The sequence below is a fragment of the Lithobates pipiens genome, unplaced genomic scaffold (assembly GCF_037356315.1).
Source record: "Lithobates pipiens isolate NorthernLeopardFrog02 unplaced genomic scaffold, aLitPip1_a1.2 Scaffold_30, whole genome shotgun sequence".
Lineage (NCBI taxonomy): Eukaryota > Metazoa > Chordata > Amphibia > Anura > Ranidae > Lithobates > Lithobates pipiens.
In genome coordinates this window covers 5,564,613-5,590,074 of record NW_027507791.1, presented here as the reverse complement: position 1 = coordinate 5,590,074, position 25,462 = coordinate 5,564,613, and the positions used below count along the sequence as shown (strand labels likewise).

Genomic DNA, 25,462 nt, shown 5'->3' with positions numbered 1-25,462 from the left:
ATCAGTTTGCATCAGCGGTAAAGCCGTAATTTTATCAGCACTTTTTGGCTTATAGTGGGGTGCTATTAACCCCTTCATCGGCCGCTAGTGGGGGTTAAAAGTGCAGCGCCCCCCCCCCCCCCCCCCCGAAGCGCAACTGCCCATTGATTTCAATGGCAAGAGCGTTTTAGGAGTGATGTATACACCGCTCCTAAACTGCCCCAAAGATGCTGCTTGCAGGACTTTAACGTCCTGCAAGCACACCGCTCCAGTGTGAAAGCACTTGGGCTTTTACACTGGAGCGACGGGAGAGGCGCTTTACAGATGCTATTTTTAATGCTAAAACACCTGTAAAGCGACTCTGTGAACGTGGCCTTAATGTTGATCCTGTTTTCTGCTGATCATTGGTGATATACTCTATTATTACCACAACAGCCAACGACCGGTTAGTAACTACACCTGCTTGTGCTGATGCTTAGCGCTAAGTCTCTCCCTCCGGATTGGCTGAGAGGCACAGCAGGTGCCGTTTTTTTCACGCTACTGTCCATAAAAAGCAGTGAGCCAATGAGAGAGGGGGCAGGGCCAAGCAGCGGCTCCATGTCTGAATGAACACACAGAGCAGAGGCTTGGTTTGGGTACCCCTATATCAAGCTACTTGCTATGGGGGCACTTGGCAGGAGGGAGGGGCCAGGAGCACCGAAGAGGGAACCGAGAAGAGGAGGATTAGGGCTGCTCTGTGCAAAACCATTACACAGAGCAGGTAAGTAGAACCTTCTTTTTTTTTTTTTTTTTAAGACTTTTTGAATATCTTGAAATGTTACACTTCATAACATTCTCATTGCAAGTGAACCAAAATGTTCAGGACTTTAATAGGAACTTTGCCTAGTCACTGGTGGCTTTATCAACTGACCTAATAAAGGCTCTTCGTGGGAATCTTTGCATGAAAATCTGACCATGTATGGGCAGATAAAGTGAATCAAAAGTATTGAATCCAGGGTCAGGCAGGCGTCTAGCATTCTCAGGAGTGGTCCTATAGTTCTGTTATGTGTAGTCAATGCTCTTGCAGGCAGAAGCCCCCCCCACAAAACTCGCAATTTTTTGAGAGGAGCTTTTCGAGCAGAAGCTCAGGTTCACACTGACAGCCAGAACGAAATCATGTGAGTTCAGCTGAACTCCATGATTTAATTCCCACATGTCCGTCCTGACTTCGGGGGGTGATTTCAGAGACATTTGTGTGGGTTTCTGCACAGATGTCTATTGAAATCGCACCATGAAGTCGCCAAAAGTAGTACAGAAACGACTTTTGGGAATCGGTGCGGCACCGCAAATGGGGCGTCGCACCAATTTGGACGGACCCATTGCCGACAATAGCTGACGATTTTGGCATGCATTTTTGACATGTCAAATCACATGCCAAATTCCTGCAATGGCAACCAGGATGAAAAGACGCCTAAGTGCACAAAAAGAAGTTTGAAAACGCAAAAAAAAAAATTGGAAAAATGGACTGAGGGCAGGGTTCGTGAAAAAAAAAAAAAAACTTATACTCAAAGAAGCTCAATAAAAATGTGCAAAAGAGCCCAAATAAGTACAAGCTTCTTCAAGCCGAAATAAAAGCTCAAATGCCTGTAAAAGCAGCTTTTTTTATTTTTATTTTGATCTGCAAGGCCCTTAGTGTGTATAGTGTCATGTACTCTAAGGGGGGAGATTTTCATTCATTACAGGTACTCACTGTATATTGCACTGTCACTTTTTGCAGCGCTTTACACACATTGTAAATTCACATCAGTCCCTGCACTCAAGGCGCTTACAATCCAAGGTCCTAAACTCACATTCATACATGCATACTAGGGCCAATTTAGACAGGAGCCAATTAATCTATCTGCATGTCTTTGGAGTGTTGGGAGGAAACTGGAGTGCCCAGAGGAAACCCACACAGGAATAGGGAGAACATGCAAACTCCAGGCAGGTATTGCTATGGTTGAGATTCGAACAGATGGCCCCCCCAGTGCTGCTAGGTGGAAGTGCTAACCACGTAGCTGATTTATTAAAACTGGGGCATTCGGAATCTGGTGCAGATGTGGATAGTAACTAATCGGCTTCTAGTTTTTTTTTCTTTTTTAACAAACTGAACTTAGAAGCTGGATACTATGCACAGTAAATCTCCCCCCAATGTGTTACTCATTTTAGGGGTTATGATATAATTGTCACATGAATACAATAATTACTGTGGTAATACCACTTAATACTTTAGAATCACATGGAAATTATTTTCCAACATATACTGGAATATAGATATTAACACATTGGTACTGTTACCATGAAAATAAGCAAGCTCCAGGAGGCAGTGGAGGACAGAAAAGCCTGGCGCACTATGGTCCATAGTGGTCCATGAGGTCACGAAGAGTCGGACTAAATGACTGAACAACAACTGTTACCATGCCATGCATACACCGCACCATAAGTGTGCCAGCAATGCAGTTAACTGTTTTTTATTGTGCCCGAGCCTGCACAAGGAATATACATTCATGTGGTCCTGAATAGAAAGCCTATTATGGATGTTCTCTGATCTGTTTGGCGTAATCCCATGTGAGGCCACATGAATATGTATACATGTCAAAGAAGTTTGCAGAAAGAACCAAGAAATCTTTTTAAGGGATGCACTAATGCCAGCTCGTACCCACACTGGGTATGAGTACCAATACCTATTTTTAGTGTCCTGTACACAGTTCAGATATGTGTGTTTCCATTTTGACAGAGGGATTTGAACCCCCCCGCCCCCCCCCCCTTTTGATGCAACTTTGTTCAGCGGTTTGGGTGCAAATTGTCAAGCTGTATGACAATGGAAATTCCATCTGAACCATGCTCAAAATCGTACCAGACTCTTTAAAAGTGCGCCGTGGCCGACCAGCCCGCACATGGGTGAACCGGCTTCATTGAAAAGGCTACAGGTTCACATGTTATGGAATGAATGTGGACTTGAAATGATCAGTTTTAGTACTGGAGCATGTGCACAAATAAAATACCGGTATATCTGGACATAACGGTATTGGTTTTAGTATCCAAGTATTTGCACGAATACAATACCCGTATTTGTAATGGCATTTTTGGTTTGGTCACAGTACATTGTATCTGCAACAGTGCATACATGTATAGCTATGCTAAAACACCAAAGTAGTCCCTATAAACATGACACACTGGTTCTTACCATTTGGCACCTCCACCTGATGTCCTCTAGCTACGGTTTGCCAGTAATTCAGTAGACGGTCCTGTTCTCCATCTTCCATGGGCTCCGCTTCTTCCTCTACACTCCCGTTACTGTTATAAGCAGAATCTGAGCCCAAATCATCGGTCATGTTGTCCAGGTCATCTAAAGTGATCATCCCAGCCGTGGCCGGCTCCTGGACCCCTCCACTCATCCTGCATCCTTCACGTTGCATGGTGGTCCACAAGTATGAAGGTCTAGCTTAGCTGGGAATCCAGTTCTTGACCTAGAACCCTGAACTTGACTATAGCCTACAGCTGTTCTCAACTTTTTTTTTTTGAGCTCGGTCTAGATGCTACTGAAGTTTTACTACTGTGTTTTTGGTAGAGCGCTAAAAGCTATCCAAACTATCAAAAAGATCCAGTGCTGCAAACTTTTTTTTTTTTTTTTTTGCCTGTACCCAAAATGACTGTGCTTACCCAGAATGCAGCAATGCACAGTAGGTGAACCTATAGAAAAGTTTTGTTGGTGAAATGGACGCTGCTCTATATACAAGACCACATCAGCACACTTCTTCTGGTCACTGGAAGTAAAGCGGACTTTAGCAGCCTTGTCTGTTGCTGTGTCTCTACTTGTAGCTGCCTTTTAAAAGCCGAGCTTCGAGGAGGCGGGTAGGAAGCCCTTGAGGGAGGGGAGAGGCACATACATACAGACACACACATGCTCTCAGTCAGGTGGGGGGGAGGAGAACGCTGTCAACTGCACTTTAACTCTTCCCTTGCCGGATCCCTGTAGACACTGACGTGTGTTTTGTGTCAATGCAGTGCGCTTGTTTGTGTGCAGCAACTAATGAGCTCCCTTTTTGAATCCATGACTTTTAAAATTGTCAACATGCAAAGGAGAATTTCTAGTCTTGAAGCCACCTGAGATTCTGGCCCAGCCTCACCCTAACTTCATTCTGCCTCTTCTTCGGTTACATGTAGGTAGTCTGTCTACCCTCAACGACATTGTCGTGCCGCGTAATCCTATACCCAGGCGTGGCAAAGCACCCAATTTTGCACTTTGAATTGCAAAAGATGAACTAAGGCTGGTCATGCATAGGTCATTCCACCCCCCCCCCCCCCCCCAAATTTGATCTTCATGAAAGGTATCAACTTGTTCTTGACCCGATCATTGATCCGGGCACATTTTTCATAACTTCCAGTTTTTCATAGCAACTAGAAATGAGCACGATGGCAGAAAAATTTGGTTTTATATCGGATGCATCCTTTAAGTAAATAGTTTTTGTTTTGTCATATTCATTATGTTAGAATGATTTGTTTTTGGAATTCGTTTCATATACACTATATTACCAAAAGTATTGTGACACCTGCCTTTACAAGCACATGAACTTTAATGGCATCCCAGTCTTAGTCCGTAGTGTTCAATATTGAGTTGGCCCGCCCTTTGCAGTATAACAGCTTCAACCCTTCTGGGAAGGCTGTCCACAAGGTTTAGGAGTGTGTCTATGGGAATGTTTGACCATTCTTCCAGAAGCACATTTGTGAAGTCAGCGACTGATGTTAAATGAGAAGGCCTGGCTCACAATCTCTGTTGGCAGACCTGTCAAGTTTCTCCACCCCAAATTCGCTCATCAATGTCTTTGTGCCAGGGTGCTGCTAGGTGGAAGTGCTAACCATGTTTTCACTGTGCGGAGCAGGTACCCAATTTTGACAGGTACGCGCTTCCGTTCCCACTGCCCTGTCAGTGGAAATAGAAGTTCTCCTTCCTCCCTTCCCCTGCAGTCTTCAGGGACACTGACCGGCCCCAGAGGACTCCATTCATGATGTGCTTATGCTGCTTGCACATGTGCACTGTGCACCCAACTGAAGCTGCAAGCTGTCACAGCTAAGTGCCCATAGTGAAGATGCCGGCACCGAGGAAAGAGGACAGTGGGTCAAACCAACTCGAGTGAGCACACCGCTGGATCATGGGACAGGCGAGTGGCTGTTTTTTAAAAGTCAGAAACTACAGTTTTTGTAGCTGCTGACTTTTTTTTTTTTTTTTTTTCCACAGGTGATTGGAATACCACTTCAATGTCAAGTAGTATATTGCAACATTGGTGTAGTACAGTAACCCACAGCAAAGAATGGTTGCTATTGGTCATTTGTGGTTTGGCCCAGTTGCCTATATGTTGTGCATTTAAAAAAAAAAAAAGTCAATTTATATTCATAAATATGCTTTTTAAGGCCAGCAAAACACAGTTCGAATCTTGGCCAGTTCAGCAGGATCCAGCCCAGATACCAACTGTTAATGCCCAGACTGAATGTGCCAAGTTAATCAATCAACTTGGGTATAACCAGACTGCCAGATTCACTTGCCATTATCGCATGTGGCTGCTTAGGCCGGATTGGCTGCCGCTGCTGGGAGGAGACAATTGTTTATTCCCCTGTCAGCACTGTTTGTGTTGATGGGGGGGGGAATCGTGCAATTCGCACCTTGTATGGCCTGCCTAAATCCTATGGGTATTTTTGTACTCCCTACACAATAACAGGTTTTGTAGACAGTTGCTTGGTCAGACTGTGGTGCTCAGGTTAAAGTGGTTGTAGAAAGTGCATTAAGATTAAAATCCTTCTGTGCGCAGCAGCCTCTGTAATACTTACCTGAGGTCCCCCTCTGTCTAGCGATGTCCACTAGTGCCGTCCTAGATTCTCCTTCCTGATTGGCTGTGACACAGCAGCGGCGCTGTTGACAGCAGCGGGAGCCAACCTGTCAGCTAGCCAATCAGGGGAGAGGGGGCGAGGCAGGATCGAGGCTCTGTGTCTAAATGGACACAGGGAGCTGTGACTCGGCTCGGGTGCCTCTATAGCAAGCTGCCTTGAAAAAGTATTCACACCCCTTGAAATTTTCCACATTTCGTCATGTTACTAGATACATTAATGCATTTTATTGGGATTTTATGTGATAGACCAACACAAAGTGGCCCCAACTAAAATCTATTGGAACCAATTGCCTTTGCCAATTGCAAGAAGTCACCTAATTAGTAAATAGAGCACCTGTGTGTAATTTAATCTCAGTATAAATACAGCTGTACTATGAAGCCCTCTGAGGTTTGTTGGAGAACCTTAGTGAACAAACAGCATCATGAAGACCAAGGAACACACCAGACAGGTCAGGGATAAAGTTGTGGAGAAGTACAAAGCAGTGATAGGTTATAAAAACAATTTCCCAAGCTTTGACCATCTCAGGGAGCTCTGTTCAATCCATTATCCGAAAATAGAATATGGCACAACTGCAAACCTACCAAGACATGGCCGTCCACCTAAACGGGCAGGCCGGGCAAGGAGGGCATTAATCGGAGAAGCAGCCAAGAGGCCCATGGTAACTCTGGAGGAGCTGCAGAGATCCACAGCTCGGGGGAGAATCTGTCCACAGGACAACTATTAGTCATGCTCTCCACAAATCTGCCCTTTATGGAAGAGTGGCAAGAAGAAAGTCATTGTTGAAAGAAAGCAATAAGAAGTCCTGTATGCAGTTTGCAAGAAGCTATGTGGGGGACACAGCAAACATGTAGAAGAAGGTGCTCTGATCAGATGAGACCAAATTTGAACATTTTGGCCTAAAAGCGAAACGCTATGGTTGGAGGAAAACTAACACTGCACATCACCCTGAACACACCATCCCCACTGTGAAACATGGTGGTGGCAGCAGATACTGTGGGGATGCTTTTCTTGAGCAGGGACAGGGAAGCTGGTCAGAGTTGATGTGAAGATGGATGGAGCCAAATACAGGGCAATCTTAGAAGAAAGTCTGCAAAAGACTTGAGACTGGGTGGAGGTTCACCTTCCAACAGGGCAACCACCCTAAACATACAGCCAGAGCTACAATGCAATGGTTTAGATCAAAGCATATGCATGTGTTTGAATGGCCCAGTCAAAGTCCAGACCTAAATCCTATTGAGAATCTGTGACAAGACTTGAAAATTGCTGTTCAAACACTCTCCATCCATTCTTACAGAGCGTGAGCTTTTTTTCAAAGATGAATGGGCAAAAATGTCATTCTAGATATTCAAAGCTGGTAGATCCATCCCTAAAAGACTTGCAGCTGTAATTGTAGCAAAAGGTGGTTCTGCAAAGTATTAACTCAGGGGGGTTAAATACACATGTACCCCCCACTTTTCACATTTATTTGTAAAAAAAATTGAAAAACGTTTGTTTTCCTGATTGACAGCCTGAGCTGTGTTCCTGTGTAGGGCGGGGTGGCGGTGTCTTTCCTCAATCAGCTCTCAGAATGCCATTTCACCTCTCTCTGCTCCTTTTCGTCTGAGCCCTCAGACCAGCTTTATAAATGTTGGACTTTGTATGTAGAAAAGATGGCAGATAAACAGGTACAACTTGTATCAGAGGATTTAATCTCTGTTTATAACCTGAGGCCAGCCACTTTACTGGGTATATGGAAGGGTTTACAACCAACCACGTGCTGAACAGGCCTAGAACTTTTTGTTTACACGTTTAAATTAAAGGGGAAGTAAACCCGACCAAAAAAATTCAAATTTTCTACTGTTTCTATTATACTATACATCAGCCTTCATACGATCTATCTAATTCCTCAAAACGAGCGCTCTAAATACCTTTTTTCTCGTTTTCAAAAAGCTCTCCCTTCCGTGTATCGCCCGCGCCATTGCAACGTCTGGTTTTGACGTCCTTTGCGGACGTCATTTCCGCCCTTAGTTAGATTTCCCTCAGGAAATCTCGCGCATGCGCCGTAGCGTCATAACAAATCCTAACCAAGCCTCGATCTCGGTTGCCGTCTTCAGTCACAAGGGGGAGTGTCAGGAAGAGCAGGGATATCTGTACAACGCGATGAGGAGAATGCCTCGTATTAACAAAGGCAGAGAAGCAGGAAGATCAAAGGCGGCAATACAATATACGCCGCATTCGCACGTCAATACTGCGCAAGCGCGGCTGACGTCATGGACATCAAAACTGCGTTTTTTTTCGAAAATGACACAAGTAAGTGCACTTTCTCAGGCAGCGATCAGCTGCCTGAGAAAAGTATTATCTACAAAACAAAACATGTTTAGGAGGGTTTACAACCACTTTAATATTTATTGCTAGAAAATTACTTGGAACTCCCAAACACATATATATATTTTTGGCAGAGACCCTAGGGAATAAGATGGCGATCAATATTTTATATCCCACTGTGTTTGCACTGCGTTCTTTCAAATGCATTTTTATTGGGGGGAAAAAATTACTTTAATGAATAAAAAAAGAAATAAAAAGGTTTTAGCATAATTTTTTTTGTATATTGTGAAAAATGTTAGTCAAGTAAATTATTTCCTGACATGTCGCGCTTTAAAATTGCACACACTTGTTGAATAGTGACAAACTACGGTAGGGTACAAATACTGCATCTGCTGACTTTTACACTTGCCTGTCCAGGGCGCCACCATCTTCGGTAGGGGAATCAGGAAGTGAAGCCTTTACGGCTTCACAGCCTGGTCACTACTGCGCATGCGCGAGTTGCGCTGCTCTATCCCACTGGTCCCTGCGGTTTTCTGGGACCTGTGTGTCTCCCAGAAGACGGGGGGACGGGGGGGAGGGGGGAGAAGGCGCCAGACATGGCGTAGATATCCACGGATACTGCGGCTGTCTATGCCCAGTGGATGGGAGCAAATACCTGGATTAGACAGGTATCTGCTCCGCCCCGAAAGGTGCCAAATGTGACACCAGAGGGGGAGGCTTCCGAAAAGCAGACATTCCATTTTTAGGTGGAACTCCGCTTTAACCACTTCAATACCTTAGGGCGTCATATGACATCCTTGAGTTTGTGAGGGGATATCAGAATAATGCCTGTAGCTACAGGCATCGTTCAGATATAATTCTTTCTAGCCAGTGATTCTGTGCACGACAAGAATGATCATAGCGGCAGTCCCGCCACTTGATCGTTCTTATAGGCAACGGGAGGGGATGTTGCCCCAACCCCCCCCCCCCCCCACCACCACCACCCGGCACTTCTCCGGGCTCTCCCGTGCCATCGGGGCCCGTAGAAAGAATTGTCCGGCGCTGGATGATGACGATAGAGATTTCCAGTGACCAGATGGTCATCTCTATGACAGTCGGAGGCCCGGGCGTGACGTTATGACATCCCGCCCGAGTTCCCAGCAGTAAACAGAGCCGCGATCATGGCTGTCAACATGAGATCGGTGAATTTTTTTTCTCAATCTCATGCTTTCCAGCCTGGAGGAGAGATGTCTGGTCTTCTTGACCCCGCATCGCTCCATATAGAGTACCTGTCACAATAGCTTCTTATTACAAGGCATGTTTACATTCCTTGTAATAGGAATAAAAGTGATAAAAAAAGTGTAAAAATAAAAAAAATTAAGTAAAAAATAAAAAAAAACATTTAAACGCCCCTGTCCCCCGGTAGCTCGCGTTCAGAAGTGAATGCACATGTAAGTCGCGGCCCACATATGTAAACGCTGTTCAAACCACACATCTGATGTATTGCCGCATGCGTTAGAGCGTGTGCAACAATTCTAGCACTAGACCTCCTCTGTAACGCTAAACTGGTAACCTGTAAAAGTTTTCACATTTTCAAAGCGTCGCCTATGGAGATTTTTATGTACCGACGTTTGGAGCCATTCCATGAGTGTACATAATTTTTAAAGCGTGGCATGTTGGGTATCTATTTTCCTCTGCCCCGTTACTCTTTTTTACTCTTATGACTTGTCCCCCCCCCCCCCCCCCCCCTCTCCGAGTGAGCCCGGGTTCACACTGCGCTGCGGGAGTGAAGCTGCGGGAGTTCAGCTGAACGATTTCACTCCCGCATGTCAGTCCCGATTTCGGGCACGTATTCAGAGACATCTGCACAGATGTCAATGTAAATCGCAGCCCGAAATCACAAAATGTAGTATAGAAACTACTTTTTGAAATCTATTAGGACGGTGCCATTGCTGGCAATTGCCACAGATTTGACATGCAATATGAACCAGGGTGTAGAGAGAGAGCTGTACATGATGTCATAAGCCTAGGCTTATTACCAGACAAGAAACAGGAAGTGGGCTGTATAAGGTATTTACTAGCAAAAAAAAAAATGTTTTACTATCCAAAGTTAAAACAACAACAAGGGCAGAAGATTTAATAGATGAGGCTTTAGAACCACTTTACCTGCAGTTTTAATTTGTGATTTGTGTGTAGCCATCGGCCTTGAGCTCTCAATAAAAGAAAACTAATCCTAAGACCCCTTTCACACTGGGGCACTTTGCAGGTGCTACAGCGCTAAAAATGGCGCCTGCAAAGCGCCATGAAAGAGCCGCTCCATTCACTCCAATGTGAAAGCCCCGAAAGCTTTCACACTGGAGAGGTGCGCTGGCAGGAGGGTAAAGTCCTGCTAGCAGCAGCTTTGGAGCGGTGTATGTATACCACTCCTGCCCGTTGAAATCAATTGGGCAGCGCGGCTATACCGCTACTTTGTAACACTTTGCGGATGGTTTTAGCCCCTTTTCGGCCGCTAGTGGGGGTTAAAAGTGCCCCGCTAGTGGCCAAATACCCCCGCAAATACGACGGTAAAGCACCGCTAAAAGTAGCTGCACCCACCGCCCCAGTGTGAAAGGGGCCTAATATAAGTTGGCCCTGTATGTAATCCACATGGTAAACTCTGGGGTTTGATGGAGATGCAGCATATTCCATGCTATAGTTCTGTTCTCTAATTATACGCTTGCAGTGAAAACAGATTTGCCTATTTTTAAGAAAGAGAAAGAATAAAATTTTTAATTGTGCCCAAGTCAATCTGCAGCCAGTGTTGTATGTATGGTGGGATTGCTTTCCATTGCTAATCTTCATTAAACAAATCTTTAGCACGCCCAGACCAGGTAATGGGCAATACAGTGCAGAGGTCACCCAACAAAAGACTTTTATCAATCCTATCCGAATCTCTCTAATTTTATTGCTCTCACCTGACCATGTACAGATATGAGTACCTCCATCCCTGGTTAAACAAAATTTACAAAATATGGAATAGGTACCCAAAACAACAAACAATTGTGTAAAAAATTATCTCTTTATTCAATAAAAATAAAAAAGGTTTGGACAAAGGATTGCAATCAAAATTTACACCAAGGGTATATTTAACATACACTATATTGTCAAAAGTTTTGGGACACATGCCTTTACAGGCACATGGACTTTAATGACATCCCAGTCTTAGTCTGTAGGGTTCTTTGTTGAGTTGGCCCACCCTTTGCAGCTATAACAGCTTCAACTCTTCTGGGAAGGCTGTCCACAAGGTTTAGGAGTGCGTCTATGGGAATGTTTGAAACTAAAACAATAAATAAAGGAGGAAGGCGCACTAACCTTGTGCATTACAAGAAGGTGGCTCAGATACATCACGCGCCCTTCCTTTAATACAGCCATTCTCAACCAGGGTTCCGTGGAACCTTGGGAGTTCCTCCAGAGGTTGCTACGAGTTCCTTGAGCTGTAGCCGATGAACCACCTTTTTGATGGTGCCTACATTGTTCAAGATTCATCATCACTTAACAAAGCCAGCAGCATGACACAAAATATATGCTTAGCTGTCTTTAAGAGAGGCATTCTGAGCACCACTTTAAGGGGAACATTCCTCCCATTGACCACCAGTATAAGGGGCATTGTTCTATTGACCCCTGATGAATTGGTTTTAGTAAGGGTTCCTCAAGACTTGGGGTTCCTCTAGGGTTAAAAGTTTGTGAGCCTTCTCTAATAGGTGTTATTTGGGGTATGGGCACGTGGACACATATAGGGGTGATTAGGAGAGACAAGCTATTGACTGCTTAGGCTCTAAAGAAAAGGGTGCTTCTTTGAAACGTGTCAGAAATTAGGGATATCATCTGATCCCCTGAACATCAGGTCCAGGTTGCAACTGTTTTGAGAAGCAGTCTCACCTATTGACAAGCCTCCTTTACATGCTCGTTTGTGAGTATAAACATTGTTTTTATGCTGTTAATAAAATTCTACCATTAGTAATGTATAAGGTCGTGCGCCCTTTTGCGCCCTCCTTCTTTGTTTCTTGTTTTACTTTTGAGAATACCCATTGTTCCCAAGGAGGGCTGCAAGACTGCAGGCACGGTCTAGATTTAAAGAGTTTGTCGCACCACTTAATTATAGACTAAGTACCCAGGCACAGGAGATTGGGGTTTTTTTTTTTTTTTTTGTTATGGGAGTGTTTGACCACTCTTCCAGAAGCACATTTGTGAGGCACTGATGGACGTGAAGGCCTGGCTCAGTCTCCACTCTAATTCATCCCAAAGGTGTTCTGTTGGGTTGAGGTTGGGCAGGCCAGTCAAGTTCCACCACCCCAAACTTGCTCAATCATGTCTTTATGAACCTTGGTTCACAGTCATGTTGGAACAGGAAGGGGCCATCTCCAAACTGTTCCAACAAAGTTGGGAGCCTGAAATTGTCCAAAGTGTCTTGGTATGCTGAAGCCTTAAGAATTCCTGGATAACAACCCCACACCATAATCCCCTCTCCAACAAATGATTTGGACTAGTGCACAAAGCAAGGCCCATAAAGATATGGATGAGCGAGTTTGGGATGGTGGATCTTGACCCCATAGCCCCACCCTCCTGTTGAGTGCCCCCACAGAAAGCAGCTTGTTATGGGGGCACCCAAGCTGCAGCTCCATGTGTCCATTCAGATACAAAGCTGCTGTTTTGGCCTCGCCCCCCTCTCTCTCTCCTGACTTGGTTAACTGACTTTGACAGATGTTAGAGCCAATGGCACCACTTGTGTGTCTCAGCCAATCAGGAGGAGAGTACCGGACTGCTGAAGGACTCGTGGACATCGCTGGACAGAGATGGGGCTCAGGTAAGTATTAGAGGGGGGGTGCTGCACACAGAAGGCTTTTTATCTTAATGCATAGAATGCGCCTTCTGCCTTTACAACCACTTTTAATGGCTGTTTTTTATTTATTTATTTTTTTATATACAGATTGGCTGTACTGCCATTTTATTACACTCATTACAAAATGGTTACATGGAGTTGTATGCATTTGTCATAAAGATAGACAACGCGTTTCAGAGTCAAAAAGCTCCTTCTTCAGGGCTAATATTATAGTGCAGCACAAGCTGTAAAATAGAATACATTTTTATTCATCTTATATTTCCCCTCAGGTGGACATATTGGTAGAGGCAGCAGTTCTTCCTTACTTTTTCGCCTCTACAACGCGGGATTTAAAATATATTTTAAATTTTTTTTCAAAAATATTTTTTTCACATAAAATAGAATAACCTTTTTTATAAAATATACAAGACATTCAATCATATGCTTATTGTAACTTATAATGTGAATGTAAAATACTCATATATAATATGCAAAAGGAATGGAAACAGCCATAATATGAAAACATTGGTCAGGGAGAAGAGAGAGAGAGAGAGAGGGAGAGGGAGAGGGAGAGGGAAGGAGCCCCCACCCAGCAGTCACCTTGATGCTAATATGTGAAAAATGATGTACAAGTACCAAGAACAGGAGCTATATAATCTACAAAAAACAATAAAAAAGATGGGAAGCTTTTATCAAAAAATAACGTACCCCAGATTTCATGATCATTGTGTAGCTTCCCTTTGCTCTGCCCAACAGCCGCATGCAGCAGCCCTTTGATGGTTGCTGTGCCGCTCATCCCTGCAGACCCCCAGCATTCACTAATGCAACCATTTATTTGTGAAGAGGCTGTAATGACGGCAATTTCTATCAGATTTCTGTAGCACATCCACAGTCCCTTTTACAGAGTGTCTTCAGTCTCCATCTACTTCTCCGTCTAACCATTTCCTATTCTATTTCTGAAGTCTGACAATCTTCTGTCATATATTGAATATTCTGGGCGACGAGCTCTCAGGGGCCACATTTGTGCCACCTATATACCATGTAAGTTGTTCACCTCTACTCTACAAGATTTATTTCTTTCTAATGGGAAACTGGACAGACTCTTGACAAAGAATCCCGATGCTAAGACCCCATTCACACCTTGAAGCTCCAAAAAGCTGGAGGAGAAAAAATATCAATGATTCTCTATGGAGAAGGATCTCCACTCCAAGGTGCCTGAAGCTCAAAAAGTTCTGGAGATTTTTAATGTAGCTCAAATTGGACAGATTTGAGCATTCTTGTTGCGTTTTTTTTTTTTTATTCCAAAAGAAATGGATAGAAACGCTCCTTTTTTGCGTGTTTTTTGTGTGCGTTTGCACCACTTTCTGCTCAAATGAAAAAAAAAATTTAAGGCTTCATTCTCACGAGGCCGATCCGCTGCCTCAGAGTCCGCCTCTGTCCGCCAGCTCAGCGGGAGATCTCTCCATTGAGCCGACGGATGACAGGTCCCTCTCCGCTCACTGAGCGGGGAGAGGCTTGTCGAGCGCCGCTAGCTTCATAAATAAAATAATAACAATAAATAACAAATCATTAAACACCCGAACATAAAATAAATAATTATTAGAAGTAGTCATTAAATTTTTTGTTTGGGTGTTTGTTTTTAAAATACATTATTAATAATAATGCAAGGTTTAGGGGGCTTTGTTTATGTATTATTACATAAACTTTTTTTATCATTTTTATGATTTTTTTTATTTTTTTGTGTATTTATTTTACATTCATTCATATATATTGTTTAAACATTTTTTAATAAATTAATATCTATGAATGAATGTAAAATACACAAAAAAAAAAAAAATCATCGTAAATGATAAAAAAAAGTTTATGTAATAATACATAAAGCCCTCTAACCTTGCATTGTTTTTAAAATGCATTATTAATAATAAACGTCCAAACCTAAACAAAAAATAAATTACTACTACTAATATTTATTTATTTTGTGTTTGGGTGTTCTCCTGCTGAGCTGGCAGACTCCGAGGCAGCGGATCGGCCTCGTGAGAATGAAACCTTAAAGCGGAGCTTCTAGATACTGTAGCTGCTGACTTTTAGTATTGGGACAGTTACTTGTCCAGGGATTCCGCGATGTCCGCATGCCAGCCAATTTTTCAGTCGGCTCTTCGGTGCTGCCGCCGCCATTCCTTATAAGGGAAGCCTTAACCTCTGGCTCTCTACTGCACGTGCGCTTTCTGAATGGTGTGCCAGGGGAAGGAGGAGGGGGCTGAATTTGGGGGGACCTCGTTACGGCAGGGTCTCCAGGAATTGGGGACCGGTAACTGTAAAAAACTGGTACCCGCTCCCTCCTTGAAAGGTGCCAAATGTAGCAGCAGAGGAGGGAAGGGGGGGGGGGGCAAACTAGCAGAGCTTCCACTTTTGGTGGCACTCCACTTTAAAGGTGGAGGTCCATCCCATGTTGCCACATCAGAATGGCAGCAAAACTTACTGGTTCCTTGTACTGCTCTCTTCCAGTCTGAGCTCTGCTGTACAGGAGATGGCAAGAGGCCAATTTCATGTACTTAACACTACTTTTATTAAAAATAAAATGAAGTGTTGGGCAATTGTCTTTTTGCTTTGCTGGTGTTTCAGTTGTGGATGGTCATCGGGATCCTGACTACGGCTTGGTGTAAATGCATCTTTGAAGATCGGCTATAAAAAGTCAATATATTACGGTTTTTATATTTTATATAAATGTTTCCCGATTTATGGTACAGATGCCCCTAAAAATGCCCTTAAATGCAGTACTGCTGGGTGAGATTCAGAGGGACTAAAGTATTGAAAATGGATTTGTGGTTTGGAAAGTCCTTTTATTTATTTTTTTACGTATTTGAAGTCAGGTACAGGGGATGCAACTTAGTAATTAGTTGAAGCACAGCACCTCCTAGTGGTGAAATATTGAATTGTCCTACCTGTACATGGGCTAAAAGCCTAGTACTTTCTGCAGTTTTTTATTTTGGGGAGAATAGAATATCGGTCAAGAAAATCTTGGCTTCAGTTATGAAGGGTTCAGATCTTCAGATGGTCAAAGGTTCTCAGCAGAAGTTGTAGAGTTCGCCTTACAAAGAAAGAACTTGCAAACTCTACATAATTGGTGCCTTGATGAGATCCGAACTCTGCATCTTCAGTCCTGCAATCCACCATGCTCGGCAATTTTCATATCAGACATTTGGAATTAGTCCAGGGGTCTCCAAATGTTCTAAACAAACGGCTGGTTTACTGTCCTTCAGACTGCGGCCATCAGGAGAACAAAATATCCCATAGCCAGTAGGAGTTTACAATCCCCCATCATTGGTGTCAGTGGGAGGAATTGTCCCCCATCCTTGGCGTCATTGTCCCCAATCCTTGGCGTCATTGTCCCCCCCCATCCTTGGCGTCATTGTCCCCCCCCATCCTTGGCGTCATTGTCCCCCCCATCCTTGGCGTCATTGTCCCCCCCATCCTTGGCGTCATTGTCCCCCCCATCCTTGGCGTCATTGTCCCCCCCATCCTTGGCGTCATTGTCCCCCCCATCCTTGGCGTCATTGTCCCCCCCATCCTTGGCGTCATTGTCCCCCCCATCCTTGGCGTCATTGTCCCCCCCATCCTTGGCGTCATTGTCCCCCCCATCCTTGGCGTCATTGTCCCCCCCATCCTTGGCGTCATTGTCCCCCCCATCCTTGGCGTCATTGTCCCCCCATCCTTGGAGTCATTGTCCCCCATCCTTGGCATCATTGGGTGGAATTGTGCCACATCATTGGGAAAAATTGTGCCCCATCATTGGTGTCATTGGGAGCAATTGGGCTCCATCATTGGTGTCATTGGCAGGAATTGGGCTCCATCGTTGTTGTCATTGGGCCGCAATGTTGGCGTTATTTGAAGGAATTGTCCCCCATCCTTGGTGTTCTTGGGCGGAATTGTGCCCCCTCATTGGTGTCATTGTGCCACATCTTTGACATTGGGCCCCATTGTTGGTGTTATTTGAAGGAATTGTCCCCCATCCTTGGCGTCCTTGTCCCCCATCCTTGGCATCATTGGGCGGAATTGTGCCACATCATTGGGAAAAATTGTGCCCCATCATTGGTGTCATTGGGAGCAATTGGGCTCAATCATTGGTGTCATTGGCAGGAATTGTGCCCCATCGTTGTTGTCATTGGGCCCCAATGTTGGTGTTATTTGAAGGAATTGTTCCCCATCCTTGGTGTCATTGTCCCCCATCCTTGGTGTTCTTGGGCGGAATTGTGCCCCCTCATTGGTGTCATTGTGCCCCATCTTTGACATTGGGCCCCATTGTTGGTGTTATTTGAAGGAATTGTCCCCCATCCTTGGTGTCATTGTCCCCCATCCTTGGTGTTCTTGGGCGGAATTGTGCCCCCTCATTGGTGTCATTGTGCCCCATCTTTGACATTGGGCCCCATTGTTGGTGTTATTTGAAGGAATTGTCCCCCATCCTTGGTGTCATTGTCCCCCATCCTTGGTGTTCTTGGGCGGAATTGTGCCCCCTCATTGGTGTCATTGTGCCCCATCTTTGACATTGGGCCCCATTGTTGGTGTTATTTGAAGGAATTGTCCCCCATCCTTGGTGTCATTGTCCCCCATCCTTAGTGTTCTTGGGCGGAATTGTGCCCCCTCATTGGTGTCATTGTGCCCCATCTTTGACATTGGGCCCCATTGTTGGTGTTATTTGAAGGAATTGTCCCCCATCCTTGGTGTCATTGTCCCCCATCCTTGGTGTTCTTGGGCGGAATTGTGCCCCATCTTTGACATTGGGCCCCATTGTTGGTGTTATTTGAAGGAATTGTCCCCCATCCTTGGTGTCATTGTCCCCCATCCTTAGTGTCATTGGGCGGAATTGTGCCCCATCATTGGTGTCATTAGACCCCATTGTTGATGAGAGCAATTGGGCTCCATCCTTCGTGTCATTGTCCCCCATCCTTGGTGTCATTGTCCCCCATCCTTGGTGTCATTGTCCCCCATCCTTGGTGTCATTGGTATCATTGTGCCCCATCATTGATGACATTGGGCCCCATTGTTGGTGTTATTTGAAGGAATTGTCCCCCATCCTTGGTGTCATTGTCCCCCATCCTTAGTGTCATTGGGCGGAATTGTGCCCCATCATTGGTGTCATTAGACCCCATTGTTGATGAGAGCAATTGGGCTCCATCCTTGGTGTCATTGTCCCCCATCCTTGGTGTCATTGTCCCCCATCCTTGGTGTCATTGTCCCCCATCCTTGGTGTCATTGGTATCATTGTGCCCCATCATTGATGACATTGGGCCCCATTGTTGGTGTTATTTGAAGGAATTGTCCCCCATCCTTTGTGTCATTGGGCAGAATTGTGTCCCATCATTGGGGTCATTAGGCCCCATTGTTGATGCGAGCAATTGGGCTCCATCCTTTGTGTCATTGTTCCCCATCCTTGGTGTCATTGGGCGGAATTGTGCCCCATCATTGGTGTCATTGCGTCCCATTGTTGGTGTCATCGGGAGCAATTGGGCTCCATCATTAGGGTCATTGGCAGGAATTGTGCCCCATCATTGATGGCATTGGGCCCCATTGTTGGTGTTATTTGAAAGAACTGTCCCCCATCCTTGGAGTCGCTGTCCCCCATCCTTGGAGTCGCTGTCCCCCATCCTTGGAGTCGCTGTCCCCCATCCTTGGAGTCGCTGTCCCCCATCCTTGGAGTCGCTGTCCCCCATCCTTGGAGTCGCTGTCCCCCATCCTTGGAGTCGCTGTCCCCCATCCTTGGAGACGCTGTCCCCCATCCTTGGAGACGCTGTCCCCCATCCTTGGAGACGCTGTCCCCCATCCTTGGAGACGCTGTCCCCCATCCTTGGAGACGCTGTCCCCCATCCTTGGAGTCGCTGTCCCCCATCCTTGGAGTCGCTGTCCCCCATCCTTGGTGTCGCTGTCCCCCATCGTTGGTGTTGTCGGGAGGAATTGGACCCCATCGTTGGTGTTGTCGGGAGGAATTGGACCCCATCGTTGGTGTTGTCGGGAGGAATTGGACCCCATCGTTGGTGTTGTCGGGAGGAATTGGACCCCATCGTTGGTGTTGTCGGGAGGAATTGGACCCCATCGTTGGTGTTGTCGGGAGGAATTGGACCCCATCGTTGGTGTTGTCGGGAGGAATTGGACCCCATCGTTGGTGCCGTTGGGTCCCATCGTTGGTGTTGTCGGGAGGAATTGGGCCCCATTGCTGGTAGGACGTGTGCCCCATTGTTGGTGTCATTGGGAGGATTTGTGCCCTTCATTGGTGTCCTTGAATAAAATCGCACCTCAGGGGGCGGATATGTTTTATCCTGCGTTAAGCCCTGATGAACTGGGGGTGTTGCCCTCCAATCAGGTTGGGCTGTTTTTATAGGCATTTTTGTTTTATAGGCAATCGAAATGATCTTGGACAGGTATCAGATTTTGGTCTGGTGCTCCTTTCTGTATCTTTATGAACACCTGGAATTTGGGCGGCTTGGTTTGCAGTCCACTCAATCTCATGAAACTTTGCTGTGAAGGAACACTTTCACATGGACTTTTAGTCTGGATCTGACTGTCAGCTTTTTAGACAGATCCAGACGGAACCACAATGTATGTCTATGGGCCGGCAGATATAAACGGATGGAAGTGTTTACATCTAGTTACATCCGAGTCCTGCCTCCCCCCCCCCGTTTAAAAAAATGCAGTCCAGTCAAGATCTCCATTAATTGCCTGATGGAAATGATGACCATACACTATATTATCAAAAGTATTGGGACACCTGCCTTTACACGCACATGAGCTTTTAATAGCGTCTTAGTCTGTAGTGTTCAATATTGACTTGGCCCACCCTTTGCAGCTATAACTTCAACTCTTCTGGGAAGGCTGTCCACAAGGTTTAGGAGTGTGTCTATGGGAATGTTTGACCATTTTTCCAGAAGATCATTTGTGAGGTCAGGCACTGATTCTGGATGAGAAGGCCTGGCTCGCACCTTGGACCTTGCTTTGTGCACTGGTGCGCAGTCATGTTGGAACAGAAAGGGGCCATCCCCCAAACTGTTCCCACAAAGTTGGGAGCATGAACTTGTCCAAAACGTCTTGGTATGCTGACGCCTTAAGAATTCCCTTTACTGGAACTAAGGGGCCAAGCCCAATCCCTGAAAAACACCATAACCCCCCACACCAAATGATTTGGAATAGTGCACAAAGCAAGGCCCCATTAATGAAATGCCCAATGAGTTTTTAACACTGATTTTCTCCTGCCAGCGTTTTACAATAAACCAATGTGCATAAAGCCTTATTATGGTGTTTTGAAGCCGAGGCCAAAGTTTTTTTATTTTATTTCTTTCCAGACAAGCTGTTTAGTGAACTTTGTGCCATGCCTATTCCATTTCACAGCGGCTTAGTGGTTAGTACTGCTGCCTTGTACCACTAGGGTCCCCTAGATTCCATGAAAGTGGAGTCTGCCTATTCAGTGGGGGATCCTTCAGCGGATCCCCTCTGATCCCTCACTGAGTAGCCGAATGACAGGTCTGTGTCCGCTCCTCTATGCAGTGCAGACATAGACATAGCCCGCTCATCTCTTTGGGGCGGTCGGATGGAAACGCACTACATGTTCATTTCCATCCGACGAAGGTGACCGTATCACCAAACGTCTGTTTTTCAATCTGTGGCCCGGCGGGTGTCCGCAGATATCCGCTGCCCCGTAGAGGACAATGGGTTGTCCAATCGGGTCCGCCTGGAAAAACTGACGTGTGAAAGGGGCTTTATGCAGCTGCTTATTCCTCCCGCGGTCCATCTACCACGCTGCATGTACCTCCCCATCCATCTTCTGGATCTAGGGGAAGGGACACGAGGCTTCCTTCCATGTAGTGGATGGCATTTCCAATGCCCGGCAGGTTTGGTAAAATTTCTATTAGTATACTGTTTACCACAGATACAATACAGATAGGTTGCCTGCCATTGTGGTTCTTCTTTTGGCATTGTTTTGGCGTTGTCTGTTTTATTAAAAGGGTTTTAAACCTTCATGTTTTTGCACCTTAATGCATCCTATACATTAAGGTGAAAAAACTTCTGACAGTGACCGCTCCCAGCCCCCCCATTTTACTCATCTTACCCCCTTCATTCCCTCGACTGAGACACGCTGGACCTCTCTGCCAGGGGTTCCCAGCTCTTGATTTGACAGGTTGATGGCAGTGCTGCCTTTGGCTCCCGCTGCTGTCAATCAAATCCAATGACACGGGCACCGGTTCCGAGTCCTACATTCTGCATCTATAGATGCATATTCTGGACTCGGGATCATGCCCGCAAGGTAACCCCCCAGAAAGTTTCTCCTAGGGGATTATATGATGTGGGGAGGAGTTGATAGCACCGCCATGGGACTCCAGAAGAGGATGTTCGGGGCCACTCTGTGCAAAACGAACTGCACAGTGGAGGTAAGTATGACATGTTTGTAAAGCCTAAAAAAAAAATTAAATAACAATCACTTTAAGTGATTGGCTCTATTAAAATACATACCCTTCATGAAAGAAATTAACTTCTGAAACGCGTCGGTATTTCCCCTGGCTCATACTGCTGTGGTGACCTCATCATGAGAGTTCAGGGATTTAGTAGAACCCACATAAGTTTGACCCTTGCACTATGTTGACTTGTTTGTATCTCAGCCACGATTGTTCATGTTTTTAACAATTTGTCTAATAAAATGTATAGGAATCTTTATATATTTTGTTGTTAACTCACCTTTTGATGATTATTATATAATAACATTTGGGCTGGTAAAGTTCCTCTTAGGGGGATCCCTTACTATTTTGTATTTGGAATGTGAGCCCAATTTACTGACCAACCCCCATCTACTCTTTCCTTAATTCCTTAATTCTTTATGCAGCTGTTTAACACCATTTTATTACATAGAAATTATAAGGGTGTACCTTTTTGTTTTTAAAGTGGTTGTAAAGGCTGAAGGTTTTTTTGCCTTCTTGCATTCTACTCATGAAGGTAAAAAAAAAGTTTTGTGGACTACTCAGCCCCCCCCCCCCCCCAATACTCACACAAGCCCCCTCTCAATCTTCTTCCTGGGGTACCTCAGGAAGAAGTCACTTTTGACGAAACGACGTAGGGTGAGCGGCGTGCTGACGTCACCGCATTTCCACGTTAATCCGGAAGGGCGGGCAGTGCAAACAAGAGAGCCGGCCGGCTCGTTTTTTATACGCTATACGCTTACACTCTGCTGGGAATTCGTGAGTTGTTACTTTACTTTTTATATTTTAATAAATCTTTACGGAATTATGCTATGGGAGCTTTTTTTCTTCTCTCTTTGCCGTACTAAATGATTGTGGTGGAACGAGATATACCATAAAGAGGGAGCAGATAGATTGGTGTTACCAACAGAGCCCAGTGTGGGGACCAGGAACGTAACATTTTACAAGCCCGTATGATCTCCTTAAAAAGAGATCTTGACAGCTGGTAAGCCTCCTCTAATTTGGTGGTGGATAATCTCTTTCTACTCTGGGTGCACCTGCTACGTGTGTAAAGGGTGGTTTTTGAGAGTCACCGAAAATGGACTAAGATTCAGCATCCTATCCATCTTTCCTTTTCTTTGGACTGCTTATATGCCTGGAAATTATTACTTTGGCACTATTTTTGCATGTTTTTGGTATTTTTTGAAAATTAGAATTATGTCACTTTATAATTTTGTTTTATAGGTTTTAGCGCAGCCATATTTTTTGATTGTTGTATATTGTGTGTGTCTCGCATTGGGTTGCAGCAAGAACTTACTACTGTCAGTATTAACACTAATATCAAGTTTTTGTTTTATTTACACTTGATTTTTTCATACATATTTGTCTAGCACTTTGTTTAGACCAGCGCTGTTTTTCGAAGGTTGTATATACAGTATATCTCCTCTAATGGTGGTATATACAGTATACTTACCATATAGTTATTTTTTTTTACCACTGCATACAGAGATATTTAAGAATAAATTGCCTTTTTTTTTAACTTTACATATTAACTAAATTATACACCACACTTTTTCTTAAGATTATTAACCGATTAATCGAAACAATAATCGGCCAACTAATCTATTATGAAAATAATCGTTAGTTGCAGCCCTAGACATGTTAATCCTTTTTTTTTTTTGTTAACTTTGTAAGGTGCAGGGCTTTTAAATCTGTTCAAATGTGGTTGCTGAATAAGCGTTTTTACTTGAGTCATGGGAGTCGCTACATTCTGGTGAGTAGACTGTGTGACCGGTGATGGTGGTGGAAGATTAATCCCTCTGATCGCTGACTATTACCGAGATTTTACCCAGAATTTATCCAGAACTGTTTATTTGGAACACTATTTGTTTATCGCTAAACACTTATGTGGTGTTTTCACGATTGGACCTGTATTATTCTTTCAGCATTTTTTTTTTTTTATAACTAGCATTTTTCACTAATTTTGTGTTAAGAGATTAACTGTTTTAATTCATTATTTTTCATTTATTTTTTTATACAACGCAACTTTATACAACTATGCAAATTTCACATATATTATTTTGAGATTTCCATCTGCGCGGGTTGGTGGCATTTACCATCTTTTTTTCCCATGCGGTATTACATGCAATAGAAGTCAAATTATCTTCGTTTCCATTGACTTCTATGGGGAAACTCACTTTGATATTCTCCTGGACAGATTATGCTCGTAATCCAAAGTTCCACTGTACTTACATGTTAACACTATGTAAATAATATAATGCAAAAATTATAAATGCTCGATACGGAGTTACTAGCCTAACATGAGTTAGAGGCGATTCAGTTCGCATTGTGCGCTATACAAGTATTTCATTCATTTCATTCATTCATGAGAAATGTGCTCTGATCGCCCTCTTGTAAGTCATTCTTGCCGGCCTCGCTGGAAAGGAATGGGTACGCACCGTACCGGAGAATTTGGGTTTGTTGTAATATTGACTTCTTTTTGAAGAGTTCATGCCCCCTTTACTCATTATAAAAATTGTTTCCTTCTGCCTGCAGAGAATCCTGAGTTACACGGTTACTCGAGGCATAGCTGTGCCGCGGTGTACTTTATAACCCAGCTTCTGATTAGGAAATGTACCTAGGTAGCTAGGTTATGTTTACTGGCCCCGATAGATTGAATTACCCACCTGCTGCTGGTATGGGGGGGATTATACGACTCCATAAAAAATATTTCAAAATGAAATCCTTTAACCCGCACTCTTAACTTGTTTTGAGATCTCACATCTTTGGTCGCATTGGAGTTGTAGGATTCATGAGCTCCGATTTGAGGAATCAGTTTTAATACTGAAGAGATTTATCCAATGGAAACAAATGGGAATTTACGTAAGACCGTATGCAGTGCCTCTTAATCAATTTGGTAAATAAGGTCGCCTTTCATCTCTTACGGGGTTTAGTGGCTAGTGGTAATTTTAGATGAGCTTTCTTTTATCCAAATTAAAGCTAATCTGCGGCCAAAAAGCTAAATGGTCACAGCGCTTGAAAAAGTATTCACACCCCTTTTAAATTTTCCACATTTTGTCAAGTTATACAACCCAAAACGTAAATGTATTTTATTGGGATTTTATGTGATAGACCAACACAAAGTGACACTTAATTGGGAATTTGTCCCTTCGGGAATTTTTGTACGAAAATTCAGAATCGGCTGTTGAAAGTTGTGTACACACTATACGAAAATCGTATGAAAATTCTTTAGACGAAAACATTTGCCTGATTTTCTAAGTGTGTACGAGCCTTAAGACCTATTTCACATTGAGGCGCTTGAAAACTGCCCATAAAACGTTGGGCGCTTTTGCAGAGTTGGGCGCTTTTTATTTTTTAGGTCGCGTGACTCAAAAGAGCCAATTTTGAGGTGTCTTTGAATCACTTTTCGTGCATTTTTCAGGCGCTTTTGACGTGCTTCCCATTCATTTCAATAGAAAGGGGCATTTTTGAGGGCTCCAAACATGCTGCTTGAAGGTCTTTCAATTCATCCATTGATATATTAATGGGAAGCTTTTTTTTTTTTTTTTATATAGCACAAAAGCGCCTGAAAAAGTGCCGCAGTGTGAAAGGGGTCTAATGCTGTGTACACACGACCAGACTTTTCAACAGCAAAGGTCTGATGGAACTAATCCGCCGGACAATTCAAATGTGTGTGGGCTTCATGGGACCTTTGCTGTCTAAAAGTCAGACGGACTTTAGATATAAAACATGTTTCAAATCTTTCTGACGGACTCGCTTCCGTTCGAAAAATCCATTCGTCTGTATGCTGGTCCAACGGATGAAAACTAACGCTAGGGCAGCTATTGGCTACTGGCTATGAATTTCCTTATTCTAGTCCGTATGTCATCACGGTCAAATCCATCGGACTTTGGTGTGATTACGTGTGGCCAAGTCCGTTCGTTCAGAAAGTCTGTTGGAACTCCCCTGAAAAGTCCTTCTGGAAGACCATCAGACCTTGTCT

General features: G+C 44.3%; 2 protein-coding genes across 2 annotated transcripts in view; one reads left to right on the top strand and one right to left on the bottom strand.

Annotated features, from left to right (window-relative positions):
* LOC143942322 (heme-binding protein 1-like) overlaps positions 1-3,866 on the bottom strand; it is a 64,232-nt gene extending 60,366 nt beyond the window's left edge. The window contains exon 1 of the mRNA XM_077463553.1: positions 3,185-3,866. Coding sequence (XP_077319679.1) covers positions 3,185-3,416 — 232 coding nt within the window. The 5' untranslated portion in view covers positions 3,417-3,866. The remainder of the gene's footprint in view (positions 1-3,184) is intronic.
* The window catches only part of FANCM (FA complementation group M), a 305,773-nt gene that overhangs the window by 118,495 nt on the left and 161,816 nt on the right, over positions 1-25,462 (top strand). The gene's annotated exons all lie outside the window — the stretch shown is intronic.